The sequence below is a fragment of the Centruroides sculpturatus genome, unplaced genomic scaffold, assembly GCF_000671375.1.
Source record: "Centruroides sculpturatus isolate CEXI.00-Female unplaced genomic scaffold, Cexi_2.0 scaffold2486, whole genome shotgun sequence".
NCBI classification, from domain to species: domain Eukaryota; kingdom Metazoa; phylum Arthropoda; class Arachnida; order Scorpiones; family Buthidae; genus Centruroides; species Centruroides sculpturatus.
This window is the reverse complement of record NW_019386683.1, coordinates 1-13,936: the sequence shown is the minus strand read 5'-3', so window position 1 is coordinate 13,936 and position 13,936 is coordinate 1. Positions and strand designations below refer to the sequence as shown.

Here is a 13,936-nt window from a genome sequence, read left to right as displayed (position 1 = left end):
TGCTTCGTTTACAAACAACACAACCGTTTATTAAACACGAAAGAAGCTTACAAGATTACTGCGATCTTGGAAGTTCTACGTCGGCTGCGGTCGCTGGGTCTTCCTCTCCTGTGGTTCCACGATAGTCCCATTTTGAAGGAGTGTCCCTTGTTCGAGAATGAACAATTCCATCACGTCTCGATGACTCCGGGACGATGCGGTCGACTTCCGTTGATGGAAAGATGTCGATCCGAGGTCTGGAGATGGAGACGAAGATGGGTGCGAGACACACACACAACAACAGATCCGTCACTTGGAACTTTCGGGAGAAGAAGCCGCCGCGTCCTCGAATTTCCGGGGTTTTATCTGTTTTCTCTCAGATTCCTCTTTCCGATTGGTCTCCCGTCGTCACTTGATGACAATTCGAAACCTTTCGGGGGCGCGGGAGAGGTCAAAATCGAAGTTTAATTCGATTTGCAATTGGAAATGGTCTACGGACTTACATTCTTCTATTGTTTAAAAGTTAGCGTCACGTTTTCATATAATAAAATCTATTTCTAACTAATATATATATTTTTTCTAAAACAATTATTTTCCACAAATTTTAGTGAGGGTTCGGACCTGTCCAGATCCTCACATGCTCTACTGTATATAGATTAGTTGAAACTGACGTTCAAACCCACGACGGATCTTGCTTTATATACCCATCTATACAAAAAAGGCTTCGAATGGTTCACAATGTTCCAGAACATTCCACAACATTCAAGAGTGTTCTGGAATGTTCCACAATGATGTAGGATGTTGTGGAATGCTCTTGAATACTCTTGAATGTTCTGGACTGTTCTAGAAATTTCTAGAGAGCGAAACTTCCAGCCCTTATATCTTCAACAGCACGCCCTTCAGGTAAAAACAGGAACCTTCTTCATGGATGGGGGATAGAGGGCTACCACACCATATAACTCCCTTGATCGTATCAAGACTCGTTTTTGAGTTTTAGCAGCACGCACATTGTACACTTACCTTTATAATATATATTGATTGATTAATATGCTAACATATTATATTAGTATGATAACTTCTTTATCTTCAGAAATTTCTTGTTTACTGTGAGAATTTTCTGCACATTTTTCCACTATATCATTTTTATATACATTATTTTCATGTCCAGATTCAATAATCAAATTTTTGTCAATTAACCAAAGTAACATCTGCTGTAATTCTTCAATATCTTGTTGTCAATTTGATAAGCAATATTTTCCATTTTCAGATAAAAAACCGAAAAACATCTAACAACATATAACAAAATACTCTAATAAGTTGTGGTATCTCTCGCATACAAAGTAAGATAGTGTTGAAAAAACATGTGCAGTTTTGCCCAAGTAAAAAGAGCTGATGAACAATGCTAGCTAATCAATATTGTCAGTCTCTTGAGATTAACCTTTCACTGTGGGTTAGTAAGATATGGTGCTATCCCTATGTAGTGGAGAATAAATGTGGGAAATTTTTTAAGTATTTTCCCACGTTTTTTCTCATTACCATTTTGGAAAAAGATTTTGTAAACAGTTATGTCTAGTAAAGAAAAGTCTTTTTTTATTGTTACATAATTCCCTTTTTTATGTGAATTTTTTTTTGCAATAGTTTTTGGTGATATCCGCAAAATTCTTTTGCAGATACATCCGTCATTCACCAGTGCCACATGATTACCCTTGATGGATATATCCATTGATCACTGCTCAGTGGTTACTACTCAAATTTCCCAGATTTTATACATTTCAAAACAATTTCTATGCTGCTTGTCATTGGTGATCCATATACAAGGTGATCATAATTAAAGTTTACCTTTTAAAAAGATATAACTCAGGAATTAATAAACAGAATGACATTATATTTCACACAGAGACATCTGTATTGATGGAATTTTACATGAAAACAAACAAATATTAGTTACAAAAAGCTTCTGCTAGAGCATTAAATTTCACTGTGATACCACAGTGAACTCAAAATGTTGCAAAATTTACAATACACATGTTATACAACAGCATACTTGATATGCTAGCTTCCAAAACTCTGAGTGCTGTTATTGAATGTGTGATTTGGCAATTTCATTATATTGCTAACAATGGAGGCCAGCAAACCAATCATGCTCTATTGCTTAGCCACACAATGTATCTTGTGTATTGTAAGTTTTGAGACATTTTGAGTTATTTGCTATTTTGTTGCAGCACTACTTACTATCTTATCAGACATTTTTGTAACTAACTATTTTTTGTTTTCAAATAAAATTCCATCATTACAGATATCTCTGTATGAAATATAATGTCATTCTTCTGATTAGTTCCTGAGTTATATCTTATTGAAATGTGAACTTTAATTATGAACATACTGTACAATATTTTAAACCTGAATGATTTGTTAAAAAAATCTTGATTAGGGAAATGTTGCTTCTAACTTGTGAACAAATATTAGCAAGTTCAATTTCTATAGTCAGTGAAATCAATATCCTTTTGCCTTTGCCAAGTAATTCAGGAAGTCATCCACCACTATACAGATGGACTATTTTAAATGTAATTTAACTATTAAAACTGAATAGAATATTAAAAAAATAAGCAGTTTAATTTTAAATGTGCAATAGAACATAACTGCAATTTTCAAAAATTCAGTTTAACAGAATAGATCTAACATTTTTTCTATGTGTTATTTGTTATCCATAAATCTAAACTTAAATGATTGATTATCTTCGTTGTTAGACTATTATATTGTACTTCTTGTATTAAAGAAATACAATATGATTATATTGTATTTCTTGTAATACAATATTGTATTTCTTTATTTTACTTAGTTTTGTGCAATAATAGGATTTAATAGTAATTTTTATTAATTTTTTTTAATAAGAAATTTAATATTTGTTTATTTTTTTAAACATATAACTCCATGATATAATACAATTAAATATTTGTTCAGGTGGCAAAAGTATAACCTTCCTTTTCTTAGAAAGAATTTTTTAAAAATAGATAAAAATTAATTATTAAACTTGTTTATTATTTTTACAATTTCTGTTTTTATATATTATAAATATGAGAATACTCAATTGTCTTTTTCACAAAACCATTATAATAAAAGAAAATAAGTATTGGACTATAATAATAAATGAATGAAATTTCATGATAACTATTACTTAATTGTCTAATTAAATCAGTTAACTCTGTTATAGATTTCAAAAACATTTATCTGAAATAAATCATACTGTGGGTAGCCTCTGAGGTAGGACGCAGTCGTACCTCTTTTGTGTCGCTTTACAGGCTGGGTAAGCCTGCTCACTGGTCAAAGGATGGCAGGTTTCGTTCTAAGACCCGCAGGGTCAGGTCATGTGGAGGAGGTGAGAAGGGTCGTCAATAAGGCGTTGGCAATACATGAGTAAAGGACACCATTTAACAATCAAACAAAATTTTATTAAATAACAACATAACTAACATCGAGATTCTATCAACCTTATATGCGGGTGTGTGGGTGTGCGCACCGAGAGAGAGTTTACAATATTCATTATCATACCTCTAAAGTTGCTTGTATTCAATGTAGCTTGGGTTACAGAGATTGTTCTGGAGCTATCTGAGGATTGTTTGAAATTTATCCAGCCTTGACTTGGTGACCACACTCTCCGAGCAAAAGATCTTTTTTTTCCGGCCTTTGACTCCCCTTTGTCATTTGATCTATTTGTCTCCCAGATCACATTATCTTTTTTCACCAATTGTGAATTTTTTTGCTTATTTTCTCGTGACACATTCTATGAGTCCTCTGGAGGAAGGAGATGACTCGGGGGAAAGGAAATGTGATCATACCCAGGTTGTAAGATGAACAAATTTTCGAAAGAAAGAAAAAAAATGGAAAAAAAATATTTTTTCCTCAATTTCATTAGGTCTGACCCTCACAATACCCTGGCTCCTATAACAGAGTTAAGTGATTTATTTAGACTGTTACAGATAGAATTGTGTGTGTCAGTTAACATTTCATAACTTAAGTAATATAGAATTTTTATTTTAAATTTTACAATAGTAATTAATAGTTTAAGAATTTATTTTGAAGGTTAATATTAAGTATATTATATAAATATAATGCATTTATAATTTTATGTTAGGTTATAATTAATGGAAAAGAAATAAATGTATTGCCACATTCAGCACCAGGTGTTTTAATTCAGCAGCTGACATCCTTATATCAAAAGGTAAAAAATGTAGATGCTTTATTGAAATATTATATTAAAATTTCAAAAGTACAGTAGAACCTCGATTATCCGGACTAATTGGGGATGAAGGTAGTCCGGATAAGGAAAAATCCAGATAATCGAAACAGATACTTTAATTTGTCTTTTAATGATAATACAACACGTTTTCTTTTCGATGACATATCGGTAATATTAAAAGTAAATACTGTATTTAAATCGTGATCAAATTTTCAAGAAACAAACGTTCGTATTGAATTTGGACTACTACTGACCAACGCTAACAGACTACCTATTGTTTAAAAGGCCCTCTGGTGGCGCAAGAAGACGGATTTTATAAAATAAAAAGCAGTTGAAACTGCATTTTTATGAATAAAAATTTGACAAACTATTTATCGTTTTATGACGAGTAAAATTTTTTCGTCGCGTTCGCGGCTTTTAAGTAATGCATAAACCTTCGAGGCGCGAGGCCCTTCGGACCGCGAGGCATAGGCGGTGGCCCACGTCGTCCATGCCTTACGCCGCCCTTGGTCATAGAAATGATGTAATTTGAATATAAATTATTTATAAATACGTATGTCAAGTTATATTTTTATTACTACGTAAAATATATTTAAGAGTTTACGACCACTGTGCTGGGTGAGACGTTGTTAAAACAAAAAAAGTTATGCATTCCATCACGTACTGTACATAAACAGTGTCGTAATTTGCCAAGTGCAAATCAGCAAATTCGTAAAATTTTTGTTTATTTTGAACAATCCGGATAATCGAAAATCCGGATAATGGAGGTCCAGATAATGGAGGTTCTACTGTATATGAAAATTAATGTTTAATATTATGTAATTTTAGAGATTTATTAATCATCAACCTAAAAATATTATTTTCTTAAAGGTTCATATTAATCAAATTGAGTTTAGTATTTCAATTAATTATTATTATAATTTATTATTAAAATGTTAGAGTGATGGAAAGAAATACAGAAATAGATGGCAATATTTGGTAAAACACATTGTTTTAGATTTTTTATTTTAATACTTATTATTTAAACTAAAGTTTTTCGATTTAAAATAAAAAAAAAAACTTTTTTATCATTGCTAGTAACAAACATCAATTAGAGAATATTATATATAAAAATCAATTTTTATCTAAAATAACTATTTTTAATTATATTTCTTTAGATAATTAAATTGAAAGAAATATAATTAAAATTTGCTGTAATCTATGAAAATAGATGAGAGAAGAAATGAAATCTGTCAATAGGAAGTAATTTATTTTCTTGAATATAAATGATTAACTGTTAACTTTATAATAATTTTTTCAACTTAATATTACCACTAACCATTTAAACATGTAAAAATATGAATTCAAATCTAGTTGCCATATAAACAAACATGATCTATCAATAAAATGTAATTTAATATTAGAGTGAGTGCTTCTTATTCTTTCTATCATTCTTCAGAAGTATGCACAAAATTGCTATGTAGAAGTTATCACACAGGAACACTTTTTGATGAATAATACAGACTTTGTATTGTACAATGGAAGTGCATTTTGGGCTATTTACCTTTCTTCAGTTCTTATTGTACAAATTGAAATAACTGAAATTATATTTTAAAATGACTGCTGGAGTAATAAAATATTTAAAACAAAGGGGACAAAACCAGTAAAACTGTAAACATAAAACTTTAAACTTGCTAAAAAAAGTAGAAAAGTACATAAAATCTTAAAATGAATCAATAAAACTACTAAAATAGCAATTTTATTGATTCATTTACTATTTCAATTTTTATTGATTTATTGAAATAGTATATTAAAATTTTACCAGTTCAAGAGCTTTTAAACATCTTCATGAATAAAGAATCTACAAAAAAAAAAAATAAAAATAACAACATTAACAACTTCAAATATAACAAATTTGTATTTAATAAGTTTTTAAAAGAAAATTATGCTGTTTTTTGAAATTGTTTTTAATATATATTTTTATGTATTGAATTTCTGATGATAATAGATAATAAGAAATACGTAAAGGTTTTTAACATTAGTATAATCTTTGATATAATATTTCATAAAACAGTTTAATTATAGTTTATTGCCAATAGATTTAAAATAAACTTACAAATTGATTTAGTAATGCTTTATTAATCTAAATTGAGATTAACATTTACAGGCTGAATTGTCNATACGTAAAGGTTTTTAACATTAGTATAATCTTTGATATAATATTTCATAAAACAGTTTAATTATAGTTTATTGCCAATAGATTTAAAATAAACTTACAAATTGATTTAGTAATGCTTTATTAATCTAAATTGAGATTAACATTTACAGGCTGAATTGTCAAATGGTTTAAGTGTTTTGTGGGATGGTTGGAACAGAATTTATGTGATTGCATCTCCAAGTTTATTTGGCTATACATTTGGACTTTGTGGTACATTTACTCATAATCAAGCAGATGACTTTCTCACAACAGCAGGAGATGTAGAAACCTCTGTTAATTTTTTTGCTGAGAAATGGATGATAACAAATGGATGTACAGAACTTTCTAATCATAATGTTTTAATTCCTTCACCTTGTGATTTACATCCTGAATTAAAACTATCTGCTGAAACTATATGCTCCAAAATAAAAACAGAAGTATTTAAAGGTACAAATAAGAATAATTTCCTAATTAATATTGTTAATATAAAAATGTAAGATTTAATTTTCTAAATTAACAATTAAATTATCAAAATAAAACAATATGGTCTCATATTATTTTAAGGAAGAAAAATTATGGCAGTCATATAATATTTGATTCATTTAGTAATTAATCATTGCTGAGTTAATATTATTTTAAGCATATAATATCTAAAATTTTCAATCATGGTAATTTTAAATAATGTTGTACTTGTATCTATTTAATGCCCATTGAAAGTATGAATATATCGTATGCTAAGATATAATAATATTTCTATATCAGTTTTGAGAACAGTGTGTATTTACATAATATTGATGGAAAAACTAGTTTTACTTATGTATTTACTTATACTCTAAGAATTAAAAATTTGATTTTTGAAATTAATGAATCACTAAATTGTTAAAATGTTATAATATTTATTTACATCCAGTGGCGTGCCGTGACATTTGATAATAGGGAAGTTGTGTTTCTGTAAGAAGCCGATATCCAGGGGCAATCAGCCAATTGTGTGTCAGTGATGGTTTAGGGTCCATTTGTATTCGTATGTTCAATAAGCCAGTAAAAACCATAGACTTCTCTAAATGCATTTTTAATATCACAATTACATTCTGAATCGCTAGCCATGATATAAGGGCTATGATTAAAAATAAAATAATAAAAACTTGGTGAAATAAAATATGTGGTGGATGTACAGTACATACGTGGTACAAAATATTCTTCAATTGTATGAATATACTTTTAAAGAAAATTATAATTAAATATAGCTTTGTAAAGAAACATACTGTACATAAAAATAACATAACATATTCTTTACTTTTTAAATCTTAAAACAATGCACTTAGTCAAATAGCTCCCTACGAGTGGCTAATGAATGGAATCAGGGACGATTGCAGTGCGTGTATACACGCGGACTGCCAAATCCCCAGGGTGCCGATACCAGTCAATGTCAAATACCTCTTTTGTCACATCACTAGTATATCTCAAAGGACGCAACAGGGCTGTGTAGATTTTAAACGTTTCTTACCATAGCTGTAAAAATCTAAATATATTAAACTTAATAGTCATCTGTTTTCTAACTAATTTGTTTTAGGACCAAATGTCCTCAGAAATTTCCAAAATTTACAACTTTTCGGTCACTCTCGTTGAACTGGAAAAATTTCTCTCTTTATTACATTAATAATATGAAGAAATCAGTCTCCACTGTACTCGGCTAGAGATAGTTCGGTTAAGCTTTTGTTTAAGTAAGATTTTGGCTCTTTCATCAGGGTTTTGTTAATGTCCCCAATTCCCTAATTGCTTAATTATTTAACTACTTTTTAAGTAGAAATAAGTCAAAATCAGTTACTTTGTACAGTAGAGCCTCGAAAACTCGGCCTAATGTGGACCGAAGGGTGGCCAAGTTTGTGAAAATGCCGGGTTATCGGGAATGGGGTTAAAAAAACTAAGTATGAGTGTTTCCTCAGAAAATACTGTACTGTATTTGTATGTATTGTTTACTTGAGAATACAACAGAGAATAAACTGCCCAAATACCCTTAAAAAAGGAAAAGTACGACCTTTATGAAGGCATAGAGCCTTTACTACATGAAAATGAAAATTAATGAATACACTGTGTACAGTAATTTACCTGATAAGACAGACCTCAGAAAAATACTTTATGAGGCATAAAGTTGTCTATAATGAAAATTAATTAACTAAGGATTTTTTTGCCCTGCCAGGGTGTGGCCGAGTTATCCGGAGTGCCGGGTTATCAAGTGCCGAGTTTTCGAGGCTCTACTGTACTCGAATATTTGTAGTCTCGGGAAAAAAGTGGAAAGACAAATTTTTATGACAACAGATACATAAATCGTAAATTTAAGGAAAATAAATTCTAGAGCTTTTTCTGTACCTCGTGCATCTCTCTCATTCATTAAATTTAGTTGTAAATGATGCTGTCGAAGTAACAGTTAATTTTTTAACATTATACAAGAATTGTACTGTACACATTTTTTTCTACATCCCCTTAGATATGGGATATATGAAATCGTAATGGTTTAACATTGAAATTCATGAGTAATATAAAATCGGAGAGCAGAATAAAAATATCAAATATTTTAATGGATTTTTTTTAACTCCTGTCGACTATACGAAACTATTATAAAAAGATACCAGTAAATTCTTATCGGTTGGGATAAGTTATAAATCTACTCGTGTTTCATGTAATCAAGCAAGGTTGGCCAAATATCTAGCAGGCAGGTGGCTAACAGCCCAGAACCAGTCCTGAATATACTGCATCCAGAATTGGATGCGGTATATGTGTAGCATCCACCCAAGGTCCTAGGCTGCCACCAGCTAAACCGGGTGAGGTTGGTGCTCTGTAAAGTGCATGCAAGAATCNACGTGTAGTATAGAAATTTGTAATAAGATACATAATGCGGTTATAATAAAATATTGTGCGATTATTTTCATATAATTAAAATTAATATGTATTTATTTTTTAGAAAATACAAGGGAAGCGGCGCACCCACCGCTTCCAATGAAGGCACGCCACTGTTTACATCACCTTTCCTATTTCATAATATCAAATAATTTATTCTTTGTAATAAAAATTGAAAGTATAACTGTCTTTTGGTTATAATGCACTTGGTTTAATTAAAAACATATAAAATTATATTTGCCATATTTGTGTGTTCTTTTCCTATTTGTTGTTTGTCTATAGAAAATGATTTTGTTTTTTCCATTGAAAGAAATATAAAAATAATTTTATTTTTTATGTTTTAAATTAATTTAAATATATTAACACCAAAAGACAGTTATAGTTATTACTTTCAATTATTATTTTTAACATTTGTTTGCTTTGCCAAATTCTTAGATACTGTGTTTATTCTAATAAATAGTGCAGCTGCAAAATTAAAATATTATAAATGGTGTGCTGTTTTTAGAATAAATATAGTAAATAATTTTATTATTTCAAAATTTTATAAAAACATTTAAAAATAAAATGATAATTTATCCAAATTCTAAGAACAAAAGATAATGAAGACAAATACTTAAAATTTCCTTAAAAATGAAATATTGAAATTACAATATACGTTTCATCATTTGTTTGAAATAAGTTTTCATAATTAATTTATTCCTGACTGCCTAAAGTATAACTACTTCTGAATGTATGTGAATTGAAAAAATCTGTAAATTTAGAACATTATAAAAAATAAGATATTTTTTTATTTTAAGTTAACTTTATATTACATTTATTATATGTGAAAATTTGAATTTTTAATAATCATATATTTTATGAATAATTCCTAATAAATAATAACAACATAATACTTATATAAACACCAACAGGAACCCATTCTAAGCAACATAGGACTTTATAAAACATTTAAGTTTTTTTCATTTTCCTACTATTTTAGCTTGTCATGCTAAAGTTGATCCATCTCCTTATTATGAAGCCTGTATGTATGATGTCTGTGCCTGCAAATTAGAATTATCATCATGCTTTTGTTCTTCATTAGCTGATTATGCTTATGTTTGTGCAATACACAATGCAACAATTGACTGGCGTCCTCATATTCCTTCTTGTGGTATGTAGTTATAACAAGGTCTTGATAATGATTGATAGTTACTAATAATTATCTATATTAAAAATAATTCAGTACATGTATAGAATAATATATTTATTAATTATTTTATAATTAAAAATAATATTTGGTTTTTATAGTAATAGCAAGATGTTTTTTTACAGTAAAAATTATATGTTCAATTATGATATTGTTATCAATTACAATGAAGAGAAGTTAGCATAATTGGAATTGATGAACATTATAATAGTATAGATATTATTCTTAAGTAAAAAAAAGGGTCACTGAAAAATTTGAATACAAAATCCATCCAAATTAGAGAATGCATTGATATGCAAAATAAGAGTTCTGTTTTTTTATACAAAACATAGCCTTTTTGAACATTAATGGAATTAATATATTATGAAGATTAATACAGTAGCCTCTCATATATATTTTGATTTTTTTTGTTTACCAAATATGAAAGTGCTTTAGCTGATAATTTAAAAAAAATCAGTTGTCATTGAATTTCTATTGACAAAAAAATATTATCTTGTTCCAAATCATTAGCATTGAAACTACTATTGTATGAAATACAATCCACAAAAGAACAAGTCAGCATGGGGCTCAAAAAATAGAAAAAATGTGGATAAGTATATCTACCCATCTGTTTTAGTTATATTGCACCATCTGATATACAGGGCATTTCATAATGTTATTGGAGTTACAAAAAAATCACTGCAAGAAAAGTACTGAACTCATTTCAACAAAACCAATACTGGATGGGGCAGGAATTCAAACTGTTTTTTTCAACACTTACAAATGTTCACTATGTGTATGGTACATTTTTTTTGCTGAAGAAACAGTAATGGGATCAACATACCTGATATGTTAGTTGTGACTTATGCCCAATTACTTGATGAGTTTTCAAAAAGACAGTTATCCTAACTATTTTCATTATGAAGGTCTCTACTTTGGTACAGAATTGCCAAAATATTGAGTAGGACTTCCATTTGAAAATAACCAACATCTTATGCTGTGCCCCCCAAGATCACTAGATCTTGCATTTTATGATTTTTTTTTTATGGAGTTACATAAAAGATAAAGTGTTCATCTCACTGTTGCTGTGGAATATTGCTAAACTTAAAATAGCATATTGTCACAACTCTGCCCAGTATTGATGGGCCAATGTTGCCAAAAAATGTGGCAAGCACTGGATTATTGTATTAATGTGTTCTGTGTCACCCATGATGCACATATTGAACATTTGTAAGTGTTGTAAAAAAGCTGTTTGAGTTTTCTGTCCTGTTCAATGAAGTTTTGTTGAAATGAGTTCAGTACTTCTATTGCAGTGACTTTTTGTAACTCCAAAAAACGTTATGAAATGCCCTGTATTGTTCTTTTGATTTGTTTTCCAATATGTGTGTTATAATGAGGAACTACTGTATTTTGAATTAAATAACAGTTTATATAGGCTGTAATAAAAGTAAAAAGTACATATTTAAATAAAGATAAATACTTTAATGAATAAAAGAAAAGTTCTTGTTATGAAATAATTTAAAAATAAATTAATAAAAATTTCTATTAATTTTTAAATTGAAAAATAGTTAAATGAAATGCATTTTAAAACATTATCCAAATAATAAATATGAGAAAGCAATAGACATATCCAGCAGTAAAAAAATGCCATATCTATTAAATTGTACAAAATAATTAGGAAAATACTTCAGAAAATAAGCTATTCTTAATTCAGAAAATTCTTAATTTAATTGATGACTTCACTTTGATCCAATATTTAACTTCTTTGAATTTTTTTAGAACAAATGTCTGACAAATGTAAGTTTTAAAATAAGAAGTGTTAGACTACTTATTTTAAAACTAAACTGTAAAAAATACACATACAGTTTTAGATAAGTCATAACTTTTATTCATCAACTTTTTTGAAGATTTATTTGTCTTCATTGTATTAGATGAAACTTTCTAAAAGCAGTTACAAAGGTTAAATGACTAAACACAAAAAATAAGTTTGAAGTCTTTGGCACATCCATTCACAACCATTGGAAAACAACAGTAATGGAGTTGACCTTTCTTTAGAGGCTCTTCTCACCTACACATATGTAAATTGTCTAAAAATTCCTCCTGTGTGGGATATTTTTAAAAATTTCTTTGTAAAAATAAAAATATTAAAGCAATTCAAGATGAAATGTATTTATAATGAATACTAAATTCAAAAAAGTATTTTTCTAAAAGCATTTTATTTGAACATTTAACTGTGTGGTTGTTTTAACAATAATTTAAACAAAGAACCTGCGCAAATTTTTTTGAGTGTGATGGATTTTATTGTATATTAAATTATATTAGCTCTGTGACAGTGTATAGCTTTATTGTTATTATTATATATTAGGATGAGACTGCATTTTTTAGTTTGTATAATGTGTTCTTTATAGTTAAGATCCACAGCTCTATAATGTTCTGATCAGAAGTTCTAATTTTTAAGCTAGGTATCCAATGAATGATTTCATTGTACCAAGTCAGCATATAATCACATGACTTCCATGCAAATTGCACTGCTGATATCTACTATTACTTTTGTATGCTATCTGGTGGAAAGAAAGAAGAATAAATTAAAGATAGATGATGATGCTGCAGATACCTTAGTGATTTGCCTGTTCTTTGTGGAAATAAGAAAAAAGAAAACAAAGCATTGATTTATTATTATTTTTATTATTTTACATCTTTATACTTTTAAACCCTTTTATCAAAAATTTCAGGAAAATTGTGAACTACTACTATTAATTTCTCAGTTGCTGCATTCATCCACTAAACAATTTTGTAGAAAATGACATTGAACCATCTGATGACATTTACTCATTGCTAATTGGCTTTGTCTGGTTCACATGATAGAAAAGTATATCCAGTTCAAGCTGAATTGTACATAACCATGTGATTTGGATGCTTATTTATTTAGGTTACCAATGCACAGTGCTGAATGCTTTTAAATCACATGGTGAAGTTGCTCATTTGAATATCCAACTTTATTCACAAACTTTATGTTAGAAGTCTTTAATTTATTTATAAATTAAGACTTCTGATTTAAAAAGACAATTTTTATCTAGTTAGTCTTATTTTCTAATTGCTTTAGTAGAAATTATCTTGTGCTTTTTGAAATTTTCTATTCCTAGTGTTGAAAAATTTTAATACAAAATAGATATTTTTTTATATAAAAAATTATCATTAAACTTTTTATTTTTTATCTCATAAACTAGATTGTAATTTGGATGTTTTTTTAGTTACATGTGATATGTTGCATTAATATCTGAAAGAAAATGAAATGACAAATTTTTATGATCATAAGAGAATGTTACAAAATAATTTCTTCCTATAATCAAGTTGAAGAAATAATAACATAACTAAATATACAAGGCTACTAAGAAGATAAAAAAATATCTGTCCACAGGTGTCTGTTACAACTTTTCCAAAGGGATAAAGGTATACTTCATACTGTCATAATTATTGTTTAAAT

General features: G+C 28.7%; 1 protein-coding gene across 1 annotated transcript in view; it reads left to right on the top strand.

Moving 5' to 3' along the window:
- LOC111615556 (von Willebrand factor-like) overlaps positions 1-13,726 on the top strand; it is a gene marked incomplete at its 5' end in the record, with an annotated part of 31,283 nt that extends 17,557 nt beyond the window's left edge. Inside the window, 4 exons of the mRNA XM_023356960.1 lie at positions 4,112-4,198; positions 6,524-6,839; positions 10,267-10,437; positions 13,704-13,726. Of these exons, the coding sequence (XP_023212728.1) occupies positions 4,112-4,198; positions 6,524-6,839; positions 10,267-10,437; positions 13,704-13,726 (597 nt within the window). The remainder of the gene's footprint in view (positions 1-4,111; positions 4,199-6,523; positions 6,840-10,266; positions 10,438-13,703) is intronic.
- Positions 13,727-13,936: the final 210 nt, after the last annotated feature.